We start from the raw sequence: 20207 nt of genomic DNA on the forward strand, positions 1-20207 counted from the left end.
TCAAAAAAGCATCTGCTGGACTGAGATTTTGTTCATTCCGCGTTCCAGTGCAGTCTTTCGGGTAGACTAACCATGACTTTGCGAGAGTGCCTGCTCGGGGAGTTCTGTGTTTTCATCAGTTCTGGTTGTAGGAGGACACCTTCCACTGTGTGGTTTGTCGAGAAAACAGCCTGACAGCGCAAATTGGCGTTGGAGCAGCGTGACGATCATAACGCAGTCGGGGACTGAAAAACTTTCCAGACAGCAATTTTGCAACACTGCTTCAATATCAACTGGCGGGCCACGGCAAAGGAATGACAGCTTACACTGTTAAGGCCTCACATCTGTCGGAATGATACCTAAAATGAAATACAAATTGTGTACAGTGTCTTTTGGGATACCCTGTATGTGTGATAAAAGATATGAAATGATCATCACATGATGAATATGTAGTTACAACAGAATGGGAAATTAGCATGGCAAATCCCTGGGATGTTCTTTAACTTGAATTACATGCCTTATTAACGAGCACAATAGCCTTTTGCACACAACTGGTAATGCATTTTTAGCTTGATCATTTACCATTGTAGATGTGTGCCAATATTCACTCTCCTTAATGCTAAGTGAAATAAGCCCAATAGACGGCCCTCAGTGTAAAGGCTAATGTATTGCCAAGACAATCTTAGGTAGAGATAGACAGGCCTAAAATATCAGGGGGCCCTAATGCTTTGGAGCTATTAGATCGTTGCCAAACAAGATGATCGGATTAACGAAGCTCATCAGAGCCAATATCGAAAAGAAAGGACTCCGCTAATGTATGCATTAGAACCTGACATATTTAGCAAAAAAACTTGGCACATCACATTCTCACTTACAGGTGGCTATAGAAAGATTTGCCATCCACTCTTAAAACATTGACTCAACTCAAACTACTGACAGAATAAAAAATGCTCAGCAAGTAACTCAGGAATTTAAAGTGCTTGGCATGCACATTGTCAAAACTGTAACTTCTGTAAATATTTAAATTAAATAGATAAGTCCCCGGCGGGACATTCCGTTTAACTTTGGTTATTAGACCTTGGTGATGAGGAAACAGCCACTGTTGGAAAGTTTTGAAACACGCACACACACACACACACTCCAACTATGTTGTGATTCATATCTGAGAGCAAATGGCTTCATCTCCGGACTCTTATCATGACATCACCTACCTGCTGGTGACACCGCAAAATATTAACCAAGTAGATTGTTATCAGTATTATGTGTGTATAAATATATATATATATATATATATATATATATATATATATATATATATATATATATATATATATATATATATATATATATTTGTTATGTTTTGTTTTTTTGTATGCAGTTTTCTACGTGAGGAGGACAACACAGAATCAGTGGCGATGCGACGAGATCACCTTTTATTGTGACAATCTGGGACTTTGCCAGCAATGGATTCAAACAATCAATGATCAACTGTCAACACAAAGTAAGTATGTTGGCGCACCTAAACACACCACATCGCGACTCCCTTGATGATAATTGACGTTAAAATGCTAGCAAAATTGTGTGCGCGTGTAGCAGAGTGCCTTCATGTAGTACATGACATGGATTGTACCATCAAGTTAAATGCAAATGTATTGTGTATTTTTTGTGTAACCTTGCCTGGCGTTCAAAACATCACCTCCTTTTCTATGCATCGAGTTTAATGTTTGGCTCCTCGGCAAGCCGTTTTATCACCGGTTAGAAGTGTATTTATTATAGCAAGTAGTGCTAAAGCCTTGATATAGATCCAAATGGAAAATCTTCCATTTTGCAAAGCGAGAGGCCATTATTATTCTTAGAAAACATGGATTTCTTTCAGCGCTGTCTTTTGTCGACGCCCTCGGGGGAGTCCCGAGGCAAATCTATAGGATATGAGTCGCTTTTCAGCAGCTCTCTCGCAAGCAAGTCCCTCTCGGGCACAGACGTATAAATGGCGGTAGCGCACGAGTTGAAATTGGGTTGCATTGCAGGATATAGCTCAGATCCTAGCCAATGTGCATGATATTTGCTTCGGAGCTTTGGAAGCTGTCAAGGCATTACAATGATTTAATGGTTAGCCAATCTGCCGAGCTTCTTGTGTAGGGTTTGCATGTTCTATGCTGCTTGACTAAGACGTCCCTGTAGATGGCGTTGTTGCATGGCTTCGGATTTTGAAAATTGGGAGATGAATAAAGGAGAGAAATGACAACACAATGGATGTCAGACAAGTTTGGGCACCTCACACTCAAACGCAATATTTTGGTCACAAACCAGTTTTTGTTGATGGAACCTACACACTTAAAACTGGCACCCCCCAACCCCAATGAAAGCAGAGTCTACTCCAAGTCAGCTACAAAATTGATTTTACAATACTGCTACTGGCCTTTAATTGACTGAATGGTTTGGGCTAATTGAATATAAGCCCACTAGGGCATAGAGGTCTGCAGAGTCGGGTCAATAAGTGGAGCATAGGTTTCAGAGCAAACATGGTGAAGCAGCATTTAGCTGTTATGCTGCACTCAATAGGAATCAATTGTGAACAGTGAATGAAAATGATTTTTAAAACCATGTTTTTCCCTAGATTCCTTTGATTTAGGTCTTTTAGACATTTTGTAATTACATTTCACTTGACTGTGTTATTCTGGTTGGATAGTGGGTCGGTTCAACTGTACTGGATGAAACTTGACTTTTAAGACGACTGCTTGTTAATGTTCATTCCGTTGCTTTTGCAGGCGACAAGTCTTGGCGGAGCTCCGCGCTCTGAGTGCTCTACCTTTGAGTGCTTTCCAGCGACGTAATTACATTAGGAAGTGCAACGATGAGGACATTTGGAATGTTTGACTGCCTTGATTGGATTCCGTTTGCGTCGTGACTGCAGCACCCGATCCCGAACCCATTCATTTGCAATCGCGCCGCTGGTCCTATCGCCGTTTGTCGTGCGAGAGCGGTTCCCTCCATCAGACATAAACAAGCCATTTAGCATTCTGCGTCTGGGCGCTTTTTGCAGGTTTATCGGCAAATGATGCAGTACCTCGCGATTGCCTCGCACACCCCTCATTATTTCTCCAGCAGCCCTGTTGAAGGTTCTCTTGTTAATGAAAGCTTCATCAAGCCGATGTCACCGTGCACATTTGTCCCCCCGCCCCCCTTCCCAAAAAAAGATCATCTTAATACCCTCTCTTTCTCTGCAGCCAATCGGCCCAAGAGCCTGCTGGTGTACATCAATCCCTACGGCGGGAAGCGGCAAGGGAAGCACATTTATGATCAGAAGGTGGCGCCGCTGTTTTGCCGCGCCTGCATCTCCACGGACGTGATTGGTGGGTCGCTACCTTCAACATTGAAATCCAAAATGACTCTCCACGGCCGCCGTGTCGGCGTGAAGAGGCTTGCGAGAATATGATGGGCTTATGGTGCCATTAATCATGCCAGCACCTTAATGGAGGCGCTGATAGCTGATAAGCTCGGGTATCCAAACACATCTATTATTCAATAAGCGTTTGCAGCAGCTACACATAGTCGGCACTATTGATGGTCCATCAGAGTGAATACAGTTTGCTCTGGAGTACCAGCAGCCGCTTGCAAGTCTTTTATTTGTGTTGTTATTAGAAGGGCGCCACACAGATTTACAGTTGGAATTTTATTTTTGTTTTGTTTTCTGGGCCCCGGGCTCGTTTTGTTGGGGGCCGTGATATACGAGACCCGAATTAGGTTTTCTTGTTGTTGTTGCCTCTGTGCTCACACTTTTGTCCCGTACATCAATCTGTACAATGGGGTCCAGTAAATACTTCAAATTGCGCTACTTTTTCTTGCCTGCTGGTTATTGTCTTTTCCTTGTCATTGAGCTAATAGGAAATTACTATTTTATTTGTCTCCATAGTTACAGAGCGGGCCAATCAAGCCAGAGATCACTTGAAAACGGAAGCCAATCTGGATAAATATGATGGGTGAGTCCTTGAGATGCTTTTTACTTGTCAACATAAAATGTGTCTATCCATTTTAACATTTAGCAGGAAAGTTAAAAAAAAGAATCGATTTGGCAATATATCGCGATATTACAGCACACAATTCTCGTATCGATTCATATGCAGCCGAATCGATTTTTAAAGATACATTTTTGATGGAAATATTCAACAAAATGTCTTACTTAGGGTTAGGTTTCACACTTTAAGCATGGAAGAATGTTGTATTAATGGAACATTAAGCCTTAATATTTTATTTCAATGCTGTTCAAACATGAAACTGATTCACCTGTTTGTTAAATACAGTGGCTCACAGTTATAAGCCTGAGGTACATTTTCATACAAATCTTACAGTGTACATGTACAAGTTTACAAGTATTTTCAAAATTTTCGTTTTAAAAAAATCGCAATAATTGACTTATCGATTCGTATCAAGATTAATCGGTATGGAATCGAATCATGACCTATGAATCGTGATACAGATCGAATCGCAAGGTACTAGGCAATTCACACCCCTACAGGAAAGTGTACAAAATGTTAACAATACAACAATAAAATAATCTTGCTATCTAAGTGCTTTATTTTACATAATTCTAACATGTTAGTAATATAAAAAACCTAAGTATAGATGTTTTTTTTATTATATTAATATTCAAATTCATTCAAATATATTCACGTTCCACTGAGATCATAACATAGTGTGGATATAAAAATTCTACACACCCCAGTTCAAATGTGAAAAACAAGATGGAGGTAAATAATTTCTAAACGTTTTACACCATTAACGTCCACAACTCCCCCCCCCCCCCAAAAAAATATATATATCTTGCCCCAAGCCACCATCTATACCAGTTCCACTGATTAACCTGGAACCAATTTTCAACTTTGTTGGATTTTTATCATAAACAAAAAAAAAATCATAGCAGCAGTTCTCTAAGTTTGGCATCAAAACCCTCCATAATAATAATAATAATAATGATAATAATAATAATAATGCATCATATATATATATATATATATAAGGTTTTTCTGGACACTCAAAGACGCTTTACAATGGATACATTATTCACGCACTCACACATTCACAAACTACGTAAGTATAACCACAGCTGCCCCGGGACAAGCTGATGGAAGCGTGGCTGCCAGTGTACACCTGGTGTCTAATCAAACCGCAAAGTCAAATTGAACATGCACATACACAGCTAATTACAGAAATAAATGACTATGATCACTGATTCAACAGGTCAAACAAACTACTATGTCAAATGTTGCCAACACATATGCCGCCCATGTGTGTAGAGTGGTGTGTGTGGGCGGAGACGGGATGTTCAGCGAGGTCCTACACGGGTTGGTCGCCAGGACCCAAAGAGAGCGCGGCATTGACCCGAATCTGCCTGACGCCCATTTGGCGCCGTGTTCCCTCCGCATCGGGATCATTCCTGCAGGTGAGTCTGCGTCAATACCTGTGTTTATAATCTCGACGCTATGAGAAACACGAGGCACTTCCAGGCTGCATGTATATCAGATGACAGCTGAAGAACTCGAACCCTGCTGATCGCACTGCGTTGCCGAGTTACTAAAGGGGGTCGCCATGACAACATGGCAGGCAGTCCCACCGGGGGCTTGAGGAGGGTCAGTCACTCCGAGTGTCATAAATGAGATCAAGCTGAGGGATATTTTGGCAATAATTTCACGAAAGGTGCAAAAGCAAAGCATGGGGGCTGACCAGGGCGCAGCGGGCTCAAACGCTTTCCGCAGGTTATTCTCTTTTCAAGCGTGTACACCGTACGTTTGAACAGGAAAGGACAATTTGAAATGTGAAGCATTTTGAATGTTAAAGGGATACTTGACTCATTTAGCCATTTTCAGCAGTAAAAAGTTCATGTTTTGTCCAGAATTAATTTGATAACTTCATTCATATACAATTGATACCTTTTAAAAACTAAATGTTCCACTTGCTGTCGACTGAAGATGACATCCATCACATGTGCTGAGGAAGTAGGTAACGACCAATCATGGCTCAGTTTGCTCAGCAAACCCAGAAAACAAGTGAGCCATGATTGGCCGTTATCGTTACCTACTTCCTCAGCTCAGGTGATGTCATCTTCAGTTGACAGCACGTGGAAGAATTTGTTTTTAAATTCTACATAAAAAATAATGAAGTTAACAAATTAATTCTAAATAATAACTTTTTACTACTGAAAATGGCTCAATGGGTCAAGTATCCCTTTAAGAACATGGACAAGATACAAACCAACAACAACAAAAAAAAACATACTTAAAATAAAACCATTCTGCAGTTTATGAATGCTGGTACTATATTAGCTCACACTGCTTTTACTACCTTTTTAATGGTCCATGGTGATAAAAAAATATATACATGTACACTTAATCTTACTCAAGAGGGTCATTTTGGAACATACTGCTTACAAGGCATCAAGTAATTTGAGTGTACTTTCCTTTAACGTGAACATATGGCCGCTCTTTTTAAGACAGAAAATTAAACGGCATTGATGCACTTTTATGGACTTGTCGACTGGCTAGTCGTCTTAAATGTACCCTTAACATTTGACTTTGACAGCTTGGGCAATGTTTCTGGTGGAAAAAGTCACTTATAAAAGCTACACTCCTGTAAATTGAGGGAGTGAAATGGTCTCCTACTATGGCATTATAACTTACCGTGTACTTTTGTGTCATCAACAGGCTCCACTGATTGCATCTGCTTTGCTACAGTGGGAACCAACGATCCGGTTACATCCGCCTTGCACATCATTGTTGGTGGGTGAGATTTACAGTAATATATATTTTTTTTAATGTTTTAGTAATAATGATAAATGTTAAGATGCTGCAACCTGTGTTTACAGGTGATTCCCAACCCATGGACGTGTGCTCGGTGCACCACAAAGACACGTTCCTGAGATATTCGGTGTCGTTGCTGGGCTACGGCTTCTATGCCGACATTCAGACTGACAGCGAGAGGCAGCGATGGTTGGGCCCGGCTCGATATGACCTGTCGGGTAGCAAAAGCAAAATTCACCTCCACGCATGAGCGCGCTCGTTATTTTAACCCACCAGTCTCCTGACCTGAACTTTCAGCTGGTGCCAGTTTAATTTAACGTCACCTGTGACCCGGAGTTTACAGCGGAATAGTTGGGGTTGAGGTGATTTAGTTTGAGCTGCACTTGTTTACAACCAATTTGCCCAACACACTCACATTCAATACATTTCCACTCAATTCTGTCTACCAATAACACCACCACACATTGCAGCGTATGCACCTGCAAAATGGAATATTCAGCCATCTAAAACCAGCAACCCTAAATGGGGCTTTTATAGTATAAGTTTGGGCTTTAGACAAGTGCAAATTGGTCACTATTTGGATTCCAAGAGTAGAACTCAGCATTCCTTTATGCACATAAACCGATAAGTGAGTAGTCCAAAGCTGCATCCTGGGAAGCTAAACACAATGCAGGTGCTCATGCTATTATCATTTAGTCCAAACAAGAGGAACGGCAGCACAATTAGTGACTCCAAATTGTCTTTTCAGGTCTAAACAAACCAGACAGAAGGGTATCGGCGGCAATTCTCAAGGCTGGCTCTGTGTTTTCCTTTCAGGGGTAAAGACCTTTCTGAGTCACAACTATTATGAAGGCACCGTCTCGTTCGTTCCGGCTGAGGACAATGTGGGGGACCCCAGGGACAAGGAGCAGTGTCGAGCTGGGTAAATAAAGCAGCCGCAAAAGAAACACAATACAAGAGACGGTGGCAAAAACCAACCAGAGAAGGACAGACCTCTGCCAAGGCTCTGATGTACAATCCTTATAACTAAATAGAGGTTTTGTTGTGGAGCTACTGGAACTCAACAAAATATAATCCAATCCTTCATTCAGATAAATGGGATTTTCCATGTTAAAACACAAATTTTATTAACTCATTTGCTCCCAAAAATTTATAAATAAGTTCTATTATAAATGTTTTAAGTGTCCCAAAGATGTATTTACACGTTTTTTTTGTTTTGGTTTAAAAAAAAAGTTTTTTTATCCTAAAGCATACAGAAGGCTTTGATGCGGCCTCTGAACTGCAGAGAACGGGTGAAACAATGGTAGTAATTAAAAAAAGTATAAGAAATCAGCCATGTTGAAAAAAGCTAATTTACCCACCGTTCTAAACAGATTTGTGAATAATGATGAAACTTAGCTATATTCTAATGCTAATTGCTGCAAAATGGAAACATAGAAATATATATTTTTCTACTGATGAAAGAAGAGACTCTAATCCTTCTTTTGGTAGGTTCCATGTTTTATAGAAATACAACACAATATTCTGTAGGCCTTGCAAAGTCAGTCAAAATCCAGTAAAACAGCCGGGAGCGAAGGGGGTTGCTTCAGTCAAAATGGCTGCGAGGGAATGAGTTAAAGTCTAAAAATCAAAAACAGTAACACTTGTGTTTATATGTTATAGTTTGCATCAGAGGTGTGGACTCGAGTCATGTGACTCGGACTCGAGTCATGTGACTCGGACTCGAGTCAGGCATTTGACGACTTTAGACTCGACTTGACAAAATGTTAAAAGACTTGCAACTTGACTTGGACTTTACCAACAATGACTTGTGACTTCACTCGGACTTGAGCCCTCTGAATTGAAAAGACTTGCTTCTTGCACCAAAACAAAAAGATTCAAATGTATGTTAACAAGTAAGTTCCTCTCGGTGTGCGTACGTGTGGGAGCTGGGCTGACATAGTGCTGTCATTCATTAATGTCAGGGAAGCTGCAAAGGCGCAAACACACACCGCCTACACTAAACGCTAAGGCAAACTTCAAAATAAAGCTGTTCAAATAATACATTGACACCAATGCAACAGCCTTAGCGGATTTAATTTGAAGTCTGCCGAACGCCAGCAATACTTCCCTTTGACATTTTGGCTTGCGTTATAGACGTTTTTATTGAAATTAAATATTTTCTACCACCATTATTAGAATGCCACCCCGAAAGTATATTAAAAAGCTAATTTAGGACGCAAAGAAAGTGCAAGTTAATTACGCCGTCATTGCACGATACGGTACAAGTAGGGTTGCCAACTTGGATTTGTGAAAAAAAAGGAACAACTGACCAAGCTCGGGCACTTAACAGTCAAGCCCGAAATTATTAATGTGTGGACATTTTCTAGGAAAACGTCACCCACAATTACGTATGTACGGTTCTATAAAAAGCCACCATGTGATACAAGTGTCAATATACATACCTTCTTATTAACATTTTTTGTTCAAATTGATGTAGAAATGTCTTAAAATCCCGCTGTTCTTCTCTGCACTCTTTCATCGTGACTCACCAACTTCCCTGGCTTCCGTGAGAAGAAGACTGAATGTCCGTAATGACAATACTTTTTTTCACACTCTAAAAAAAAACAACCAAAAACCCCAATAAGATACAAACACGACGTGGCAACGTGTATTGTGAGAGGAGGACTAAAATTACCGTAATGACAATACTTTTTCTGTAAAGCACAAGGGCTTAGCTTTCAGACACAATTGGAATTTTTCAGATAGCACAAAACGGAGTTACGGTAATCCAAAGTGCACCTAGGGAAATGTGCCGCCGCCGGCACGCTCGGTAACAAAGCGTTCCACAGTAGCGCAGGGGACATTTTTAGACTACAGAATTAGGGACATCAAATTAGCCTTTGGCATTCTTCCTACAATTCGGGACGAATTGTGAACAATTCTGGGAAAAACGGGACGGGTGGCAACTCTAGTTACAAGTCTCGAGACGTTCGTGGCTAGTAGCTAACTGTTAGCGTTAGCATTGGGTGCCTGGCTACCAACAGTAATTTGACAGCTGTTGCTTGGCTCGCTTGCTTTTCTTATTGTTTTCAATTGTGGACCTATGCTACTTAGTAATCCACTCTCCCCAGTTTAAATGAAGGGAATGTGCCTTAAATTGCACTTAGATGTATTTTTCATTATTAAAAATAAATAAATAGAACTTTGCCTTTCTTTTATAATTATTTTATAAAACACTATCTTTTAACAAAAACAACACAAAAAAACATAAAAAAAATGTCCAATATGGCCATTTGGCTTATAGGAACACAACTTCAAGTGCATTACAAGTGCAATATAACGTAAGGCAGTATACCAGGATACATAGACCATGTATAAAATAATGATGTATCTTGCCTCATATTGCACTAAAAGTTGTGTTCCTAAATTCTAAGGGCCATATTACACATTTTGGGCTTATACATATATTTTAAAATTTAATGGGCAAAAGCATTTTATAAAATAAATTAAGACACAATTCTATTTATCTGATTTATTTTTCTTTTTTTAACAATCCAATCCGTGACTTTTGTGATCAGTTGCACCACTAGTTGTTTGGGTACAAAAACAATGAGGTGGTCAACAAAAAATGAATTGCAGTATGTCCAAGATTAAATCATTGACGGAGAGGTAACAACTTCAAACTTCCCAAAGAACGCTAGGTAAGCTAATGTCAGTTGTTTATCGGCTAATTATTATTGCTAGCTGCATTGATAATGAGACTGTAAACTCACTGGTAACACATTACAAACACGGCAATCTATTGCATTACTCTGGGTTCACTCCCTGAGTGCCTGACTCCTACTTTGATGGTCACCCGAAGTAATATAATCTACAATGTTGTTCAAATGACTCGAAAGGACTTGAAACTGAAAGTGTAAGACTTGAGAATCGCTTGAGACGTGTCAGTCGACTCTGGACTTGTCAGTCTTGACTTAGGACTTGAGGGCAAAGACTTGAGACTTACTTGTGACTTGCAAAACAATGGCTTACTCCCACCTCGGTTTGCATTACTTTCAAACAGACATATATCACATTTGGGGACTTTTCTAATATTTTGGTCACTTTATCAATGAGAAACCAATGGTGCAGGTATACCTACATTTTTGATTGCATGTTTTTCTGTAGTTCTGGAGCAGGGATGACAAACTTACTTTAAAAAAAATAATTAAATAACAACAACAACATAATAATAATAATAATAATAATAATAATAATAATAATATAATGTCTAGGTTAGAGATGGAGCCCCGCAGTGAATCACACACACACACACACATATTATTATTATTTTATAGGGGAAGGTACCGAGCCCTGCTTCTAGAATATACACAATCAAGAAGCCATGTTACATAAACGACTATATTCAACAATTTCAATGATCAACGCAAACAAACAACCTTCACATAAGGCTCATCGGCTTTCTTATTCATCAAAATAATAAGCTAGCGTTATATTAATAACTTATTTCTAAAATTCCACCCCTGATCTAAGGTGCTAGTGCATTTGTGGGTTCATCAGTAAAAACTCCACGTTCCCTTGCATCTCGTGCGAGGAAAGCATCAGTTAGGCTTGTAAAAGGCTTGAATGTGACAGCGACACCGCAACAAATGTAAAACCAGGTCACGCTTGTGTTGCAGGTGCCGCGTCTGCCAGCACAAGACCTCGTTACAGGAGGTGCACGACGACGAACCGTCGCACGCAGGTAAAGGTTGAGCCGCTTGAAATCAGAGATGAAAACTAACCGCCCTCATTATTCGCTTGTTTGTCTATTTGTACAACCGTTTCTTGACATTTGAGTCATGTGGAAACCCACGAGGCTCCGAGCCAAAAGTGGGGAGATGACAGGATGAGACGATGCAACATCGGCACTGTTTTGATGGGAAAAGTTGCAGAAACAAAAAACAAAAAAAACAGTTGTGAGGGGTTGGAAGCAAGACAGATCCGAAACTGGGAAAAGAAAGATGATATTTTGACATTTTACAATTCATTTCATTTATCTAAGTTTTTAAAAGGAACAAAATAAGTAAATAGATCATTAACTGCTATTTGAACTGCTTACTGGTATGTCTTTCCATTAGGAAATGTCTAATTCATACACTCGAAAAAGAGTTGGGTCAAAAATTACCCAATTATGGATCAAAAATGGACCGATCCACTTTATGGGTCAATTTGACACAACTTTCTGGGATGTTTTATACAAAATGACCCAATTTTTTGACCCAAGTAAAGGATCTGGCCAATATTTGGTTGTTTTACGCTAAAAGACCAATTTTGTGACTCAAAATTGGGTCAATTCGACCCGAGTAGAGGATCGGTCCATTTTTGACCCAAAGTTAGGTCATTTTTGACCCAACTGTTTTTAGAGTGTACAGAGCAGTAGTTGGTTTGTGACATTAATTCTTCTAAATTGTTTTAACCTCACTATCAAGTGTCAAGACTTAAACAAATGCAGCTGACCTTAACATTTTCACTCGTTATTGTCCAAATAATCTAAAATTTTAATCTTGAAGTGACAAAATGTGACGCGGCTCCCTCCAGAGTGATGGAAAAAGTGATGTAACTTGTGACACTTCTCAGCTAGTTCAAGAGTTGTTGTTTTTTTATTATTATAATAATTTTAGCGTAGTCATTTTCAACACAGATCATTAGTACAGATATATATATATATATATATATATATATATATATATATATATATATTAAATTGACGAATATTTGGATATAGAGTACGAGGTTTCCAGCCGATAGCGACAGTATTTCACACATAGCAATAACTTGATTGAGAAATTCCTGCATAATGCAATCACGCATTCATGTGTCAATAGAATATAAAGACGTAATAAGAGTTTTTGGTTTGCAGTCTACCTTAGTGGTTGGTGGTCGGCTACCATATTTAGGATTTAACACAAAAACAACTACGCATGTGCTATTGTACTGTCCATTTATTGCAACTTGAACACATTTCAAATGGATCATTTTGTGTCCTGATTTGCAAATGGCAGTCGCTTCTTCGCCCGTGGTCCTTTCCACAGTCCCTCAAGCGACCAAAAACTCTGGAGGCAGATGAAATAATGACTCCAGCGTGTGGGTGTGGATGGGTGTTTTTTTTCTCCCTAATTAGTGCTGTGATGATACATTCACGATGCTGCATCTGCGCCTGTCTAACTAGGAATGTCATCGTGATACTGATAGTTTACACATCTGGATTTTTTTATGCCAATAATTAGATGATTGTTGTTTGTGACAGATAGGCGTGAAGGATTTGTGTTTTGTCTTTTTCTTGCTTGAGGGCAAAGGGGAATCTGCTAACTCAGTGAGGCACATAAAAACATACCTCATTTGTGTTACCAAATTATATTCCTCATTTCTGCTTTTAAATTTGAATTAGAATTTTGTATGGAAGCCTCTGCGGGCTCGTTGTCATCGATGTGTTATCACCACGCAAGGTGGTTTGGCGGAGTGACTTTAATGAATCGTTTGGAAGTCTGCGATCGCTTTTTTTCACTGCCGCTTGTTCCGATAAGCGCCGCTGACAATTGAACAACCAAAACAAAAACAAAAAAATGGGGGGATTCTTGGAGGAACGTCAAGTCTTGTCAGTGGAGATTTCTAACAAGCAAATGGAGCTCACTCTTCCATCTGATGGACTTTTGTCTGAGGTGAAGTTCGCAGCAACTGGGAATACAAACTTGTCAATAATATGGATTGAGATTAATTCAGTAGAAGAAGATGCCCACACAATATTTGACAGCAAAAGCCAACTTGCATCTCTGCAGCGTCAACAGTAATGTTTGTCACTGAAGCTAAGTTTCACTACAAAATGCTCAATACTACTTAGTTATTATTGTGTCAACATGTGTCAATAGGCTTTTAACAGCACATTTTCCACACTGTAATTTATTGTACTTAACGGAGTGGAATTCTATAATACATCTGAATGTAAAAAAAAATAAAAAATAGTGAGGCAGGCTTTTTTCAGCTCAAAGTTAAGGTCCGTTAGTTCCTTGTTCTTTTCCTACACATCACTTTTATGAGACTTGATTACGCAAAGACGACTCATTAAATTGTCACGAAATGGAAAGGGCTGGAGGAGAGCTGCACGATAGCCAACACAGCAGTGTGTTCAACATTTGGATATGAAAGATTTGACAGTTTGTCCAAACTGTAGCTGGGTTTCCATCGACCCATTTTTATTTGAATTTTCAAAAAATGCGAAAATAAAACTGAATGGAAACGCAAAAAAATTCAAAAAAAGGCCTAAGATTAAAGTTAAAAACTTATAAAAATAAGTAAGGTATGTTTGGGGGGACGACGAAACAGAAATCTTTGTGGAATTAATTAAAGAAGCGAATATTAATGCTATTTTAAATGGAAAACAGCAAAGAAACGCTACGGTTTATCAAGAATTACAAAAGAAAACTCATACGACGTCATCGCACGCCGCAGTGGCTTCCTGTTCTTCTTTTTCTTTTAAATTATTGGTGGATCACATCTCTGGTGTCCCCTCAATATTTGCAAAAGAAGAACAGATGGAAACAGGCATAAGTTGCATGTCTTTTTTGCACATTTTCAGTCAATTTGTTTAAAAAAGTCTGAAGAATTGGATTGAAATCAGACTAGTGCTTGAATGGCGCAACCTTTAACTTGTGAGTTATATTGCTGTACCCTAAGTACAACAGGCATACAACTACTAATTCACGACAAAAAAACAAAAACAACTAAGATTAGCGAGGAAACACACTACGACACAATTTACAAATGTGCGCAGTGTGGCCACACATATCGTATATGGCAAAATCTGTCACTGCATCCAAGTTTGTAGAGGAAGAAACTGTGGTCTCGTCAACCTCCATTTTACATTTTAGCTAATGCTAAGCTAATATCCATGCTTTCCATTACCTTTGTTGGGACACTCGCCCCTGCTAACATGGCCGCCACATTGGTGCACTTTTAGTCTGCTCTCGTCTTCTGAGCTACATAAACTGGAAACACGTGACCAGTCTTTGTCTATTGATGGTAGCACAGTGACGTTGATGGCGCCACAGCGCAGATTACTGGTATGGTGGTGAATTGCGGCCAATTCTCAAACTAACTAACTGCTCAAAGACTTTAAAAGGTACTGTACAAAGTGGCATTTTGAGCAGACTGGACACAATTTCTGTCTGCCGGATCCATGGGCCGCTGGTCTGTTAAAGAGAAGTTCCATAGTACATGAAATGAAAATATGCGCCAGTAAGCAGTGATTTAAAACTGTCCTTTTCTTTCCATTTAGTCAGTGACACGTGGACGGAGATTTGCGGGAAATTCATCGCCATCAACATCGCCAACATGAGTTGCGCGTGTCCCCGCAGTCCGCAGGGCCTGTCGCCCTCCGCCCACTTGGCCGATGGCACCGCCGACCTCATCCTGGTGCGCAAGTGCTCTCGCTTGAACTTCTTCAAACACCTCCTCCGCCACACCAACAAGGAAGACCAGGTTAGCCTCCTGTCAATCATTTTCGGTCCGAGGGACTTTTCCTGCCCACTTGCTGTGCTAGCACCTCCTTGCGCTGACTCGGCAAACAACGGTTCACTTAAGTTCAAATGCCCTCACCTACGTGTCGTAAATAACCTTCACCCCGTGGGCCTGTGGAGACGCCGCTAATGGCTGCATCAGTGATATGTGGAACATAAGAACCAGACTAAAGCCCTCGCAGGATGGCACAACCATAAGCGTTGGAACTCTGGTGATTAGTAATTATTACCTCAGGAAGTGGAAGATCTACTGTGCAGGAGCTCGCTGCCTCGGTCAAATGTGCTTAAAGTCAACACCAAGTCAAAGAGTGAAAGTGAGTGGCTTCCAAGGTGTGCGACTACACTCATGTGTTTTAATTCATGTCCTCAATACATAACATTTTTAAAATACATTTGTTGTTTTTAAAATTCATAAACCCACGACCAAAAACGAAACCAGAAAACGTTAACTTGCCAAAGTGCTGTAGTTGTTGAACTAATGCTAGCCTTGCAAATAATTCACACTAGGGCTGGGCAATAAATTGAATTAATTTGATACATTGTCATTTTTTAAATCGAATCATTGAAAATTTGCTAAGCTGCTGTTCTTATGTTCCGTTCCATTCAGATATTTTTGTGAGTTGTAATTTTGCACAAGTGGCAGAATGCTGGATGGGTGCTTTACAAGACATGTTTACAATAGCTGCCAACTACTTCATTGTGGCATTTAAGCACAAACTATGAATGTTGAGTTTATGTTAAAACTGATTTCGAATCAGTATACATAATTGTTGTCTGAACATTTTGCACAGGAATTATTTTTGAAGAATTGATACCTTTAAATAAATGTTTATTGGGTTTTTCCGTTCCGTTCCGTCTTCAATTCCGCTTATCCGGGGTCGGATCGCGGGGGCAGCAGCTTTAGCAGGGAAGCCCAGACTTCTCTCTCCCCAGCCACTTCAGCCAGCTCCTCCAATGGGATCCCAAGGCGTTCCCAAGCCAGCCGTGAGACGTAGTCTCTCCAGCGTGTCCTGGGTCGTCCCCGGGGCCTCCTGCCGGTAGGACATGCCCGGAACACCTCCCCAGGGAGGCGCCCAGGAGGCATCCGAACCAGATGCCCCAGCCACCTCAACTGGTTCCTCTCAACGTGGAGGAGTAGCGGCTCGACGCTGAGTCCCTCCTGAATGACCGAGCTTCTCACCCTATCTCTAAGGGAGAGCCCGGCTACCCTGCGGAGGAAACTCACTTCGGGTTTATTGGGTTTTTCAGATTAAAATCGATTAAAATCGGAATCGTCCTGAATGACTGAAATTATTATTATTATTATTATTTTTTGGGCCATATCGCCCAGCCCTAGTCCACACATATCCAAATGGCAGATTAGGTGTCATTCCAATGAATGAAACATCTGCAGCATCTTCGGACTGCACGAGTCGAGTGACAATTCACTTCATATCAGTATCGACATTCGGTCAAGCGGAGAAAAACAAGGAGTGAGAAGCCACTAAGCGCATTCATGGCCTTGTCACAAAGACTTTTCGGCGGAGCGTCCGGCGTGAATGCAAAGCGAGAGCGCAGTCATAAAGTGAGTACGATGTTCAAATAAACGGCTGTCACTCTTCTTTTTTTGGGTGGGGGCGCAAAAGAGGAAGACAGGAAAGAAGATGAGAACGGAGAAAAAGTGTCATCCCGTGAAGTTGGAGAAAATTGTTTGTGGGACATGAGTGAACCTTTTGGCGACACTGACTGAGATGAAAAGGAAGAAATAATGCCTTCTCCCTCGTTTTTTCTACCGTCTCCTCGCTCCTCTGATGCTGATTTGCTTTAATGCGCCTCCATTGTGCCTTCCTGCTGTTTTTCTAAACGAGGAGAAAGTCGGAAAAACTTTTCATTAAGGAATCACCAGGGATGCGTTATAATATAATGAGGGTGAAATTTACTTTTTTACATCATCTCACCTTTTACTTAAAAGTGCAGGCACATGCACACAGACAATCTTGCCCCCCCACAAAAAAAGGAATCCATCACTGAAACAGCCTGGCATTAAGAGGATTTATATATATATATATATATATAAAAATATTGATGAATGAAAAAATAAGATGTAGAAAAAAGTGCACTTTTTCATTCATGGGCCATGGCTAACGGGCAGGTGCTTGACCACCACCTAGTGGTTATGTGTGCACGTGCCTCAAAGGCACAAATTGCTCATCGACCTGTCGTGTTTGTGGACAATGGACACCCCTCCATTTTCTTTAGCATTTGACCTCATTAAGAGCTTATGATCTTCATTTCATCTGAATTTCGAACCCGTCCACAGTTCAACCACTCATTTGTGGAAGTCCACCGGGTGCGCAAGTTCCGCTTCCAGCCCCGCCACAATGAGCCGGTGTCGCTGGAGGACCTGAGCGGGCCCCCGCAGAAAACGGACCCAAGTCCCATTTCCTCCCAAGCCACCAGGTGCCACGACACAAACTGCACCTGCAGCCACTGGACGTGTGACGGCGAGATCCTGCCTGACGTTGCCATCCAAGTCAGGTTTGTGAACCCAAATGCAGAGTTTAAAAGATATATATAAGGTTCAACGGAGGCTCACAAACAAGCGTGGCACACACTCTTGACACACTATTCGTTTCATGCGCCATTGTCCTCTGCCAACGAAGTGTAGTGCTGCTAATTTAACAACCCTCCCCGTGTTAAAGGTGTACTCCCGTCTAATTAAGGCAGGGGCCCGTCCGGCCATGTTATCACCTCCCCGCTAATCGTTGGTGGGATGAGCAGGCCCGAGCGCTCGCCACCAGAATAATTAAAGAGCAAGTAGGACAGAGGGAAACGTTTTGGCAAAGGCTGTGGAATGTGATGCACTGAAACAATTCATTTCTTTGCTCAGCCATTCATGCTAGCGATGTATTGCAGCAGGCAGAACAATTAAAGGCTCTTCCATGATGGCAGAAAATAAAATTGACCTATGTATGGACCTGTTGCCATCCATCCAAAATAATAAGCCACAGCAAGGGAAAATCGATGTGAATTTGTGAGTAATTTGAGACGAGACACCATGCTGTTAGCCAGCTACGATTAGCAAAAAATAAATGCTTATAGGCTATTATCACTAGTTTAAGCCTTAATTATATCACAATGACGATTGGGGTACGTACATCCTTGGCACAATTACTACATTAGTGGTATATCAATACAGAAAGAATTCATAACTGAGAACTGTTTTTGTATCCGATTAGCAACTCGTATGGATCACAATTGCTTAAGCATGTCCTGCCCATCTGTCACATCCAAGTGTGCGCCTGCCACATGCACCTCATGAGATGAAATGAGCAAAGTCGTTAAATGTGTGCATTTGTTGTACTCCGCAGTGTCCACTGCCAGCTGATCAGACTGTTTGCCCGCGGCATCGAGGAGAAGAACCACAACCTGATTCCGGCGTGGCTTCTGGAAGCAGTGGCGTACCAAACTGTGGGCTGAAAGCTGGCTTGCATGGAACTTTGGCTGGCTGGCGGGGGAATTCTTATCTGGTCAAGGAGCCACGAGAGATTTTGAAAGCTAAATGCTAATCGGAAAAACAGAGCAGATCCATTTGAAAGACGGACTAATTTCCTTTTCTTTGATGATGACAACGGGAATTTTTTCATCTGTGATCCAAGCGAGAGCAGATGTGAGTCAGAGAGAACTCTTGAAAAGAGCTCATCTGGGCCCCAATGATGTATTATGGATAATATGGCAAAGTGGTTGCTAAGTGGTGTGGTGTGTCTCAGCACTGCTGCGACACACCTGTGGCTCCATTGCGGCTAAAAGCAAAGCGCTCGCTCGGCCGAGATTAGCTCAAATGAGACATTTTTTGCTGTCAATGGAGACTTTTTGCTCAGATGTCAAGCTGGCCTTGATGTCTCAGAAGAAAGGTCACGGAAGATTTGGGACTATTTTTGAAGTTAGCCATGTGATTTATGCATCTTCACGTCACATGACCCTAAAAGTGTCAAAAAGTGGTAGAAATGTGTTTCTTTTGGTTTAGCAATGGAAATGAAGTGTTCTACCTTGTAGTCCACTGACTCCTATTGTAGAAGTTTTCCATCAGAATGAACTGCCCAAAGTGTGCTTTACAGAAGGGCGAAATAAAGACAATCTTAACCCTAATTGATGCAACTAACGCCTTGTTGTCCATTGACTCCTGTTGCACAAATTTTACATCACAATGTCAGCTTCTGTCCTGTCCCTTTTAGTAGCAACTTCTTATTGTACATAATTTACACCCTCTTGGTATGACCAATTTGTCATTACCCCCCCCCACCCCCTCTCGTTCTGAGGGTTTTGGGTTGTATTATATTAACAACATTGTGAAATGAAAAATATTTTAAAAAGTAAGTGAGTACCAAGTATATAATAAAGTCAGCTCGCTCAACCCATCTTTATTCAAAGTATATATTGCTTTCACACCAGCCACAGTTGTAACATTTGTACACAAAGCAAAACCAAACAAAAAGGTTTTGCCAATCAAATTGCAGGTGCAGAGTTGTAATTCCCTCTTGTTGCACATGTTGTTTAAAACTAGTTTCTGCAATCTGGAGCTAAGTAGGAGATACATCACTGAGTGGACACATCATTAGGTAGGCTTGCTAAATAGGGAAAAGGAGCAAAGTAGTACACTAAGCAAATAAGAAACATCCTGACTAGTCTCATTAAATGTGTGATTATGCAGCGTCCAAGCGGACGAAAGTGTAAATTTTCCTGACAGATAAATAGGACAGAGGAGCTGCGGGGGAGCTGTATTGATCGCAATGGGCTCCCTGTGAGAGCTCTAGATCAATGATGATGTAACAGTCCATCTTCTCGGTCAGGAGCCACTATTGGCTCTTCATTCCCCTCCCTCCTTCAGTCTCTCAAGCGCACTATAATGTACTTGCGC

General features: G+C 40.9%; 1 protein-coding gene across 1 annotated transcript in view; it reads left to right on the forward strand.

The window, feature by feature from the left end:
• cerk (ceramide kinase) overlaps positions 1-19438 on the forward strand; it is a 32732-nt gene extending 13294 nt beyond the window's left edge. Inside the window, exons 3-13 of the mRNA XM_086060277.1 lie at positions 1358-1480; positions 3207-3332; positions 3893-3959; positions 5274-5419; positions 6678-6752; positions 6839-6991; positions 7590-7695; positions 11435-11499; positions 15070-15272; positions 17610-17827; positions 18661-19438. Coding sequence (XP_085916403.1) covers positions 1358-1480; positions 3207-3332; positions 3893-3959; positions 5274-5419; positions 6678-6752; positions 6839-6991; positions 7590-7695; positions 11435-11499; positions 15070-15272; positions 17610-17827; positions 18661-18769 — 1391 coding nt within the window. The 3' untranslated portion in view covers positions 18770-19438. The remainder of the gene's footprint in view (positions 1-1357; positions 1481-3206; positions 3333-3892; positions 3960-5273; positions 5420-6677; positions 6753-6838; positions 6992-7589; positions 7696-11434; positions 11500-15069; positions 15273-17609; positions 17828-18660) is intronic.
• Positions 19439-20207: the final 769 nt, after the last annotated feature.

Source organism: Leptonotus elevatus, chromosome 17 (assembly GCF_054856555.1).
Source record: "Leptonotus elevatus isolate MCC_2025b chromosome 17, RoL_Lele_1.0, whole genome shotgun sequence".
Classification (NCBI taxonomy): domain Eukaryota; kingdom Metazoa; phylum Chordata; class Actinopteri; order Syngnathiformes; family Syngnathidae; genus Leptonotus; species Leptonotus elevatus.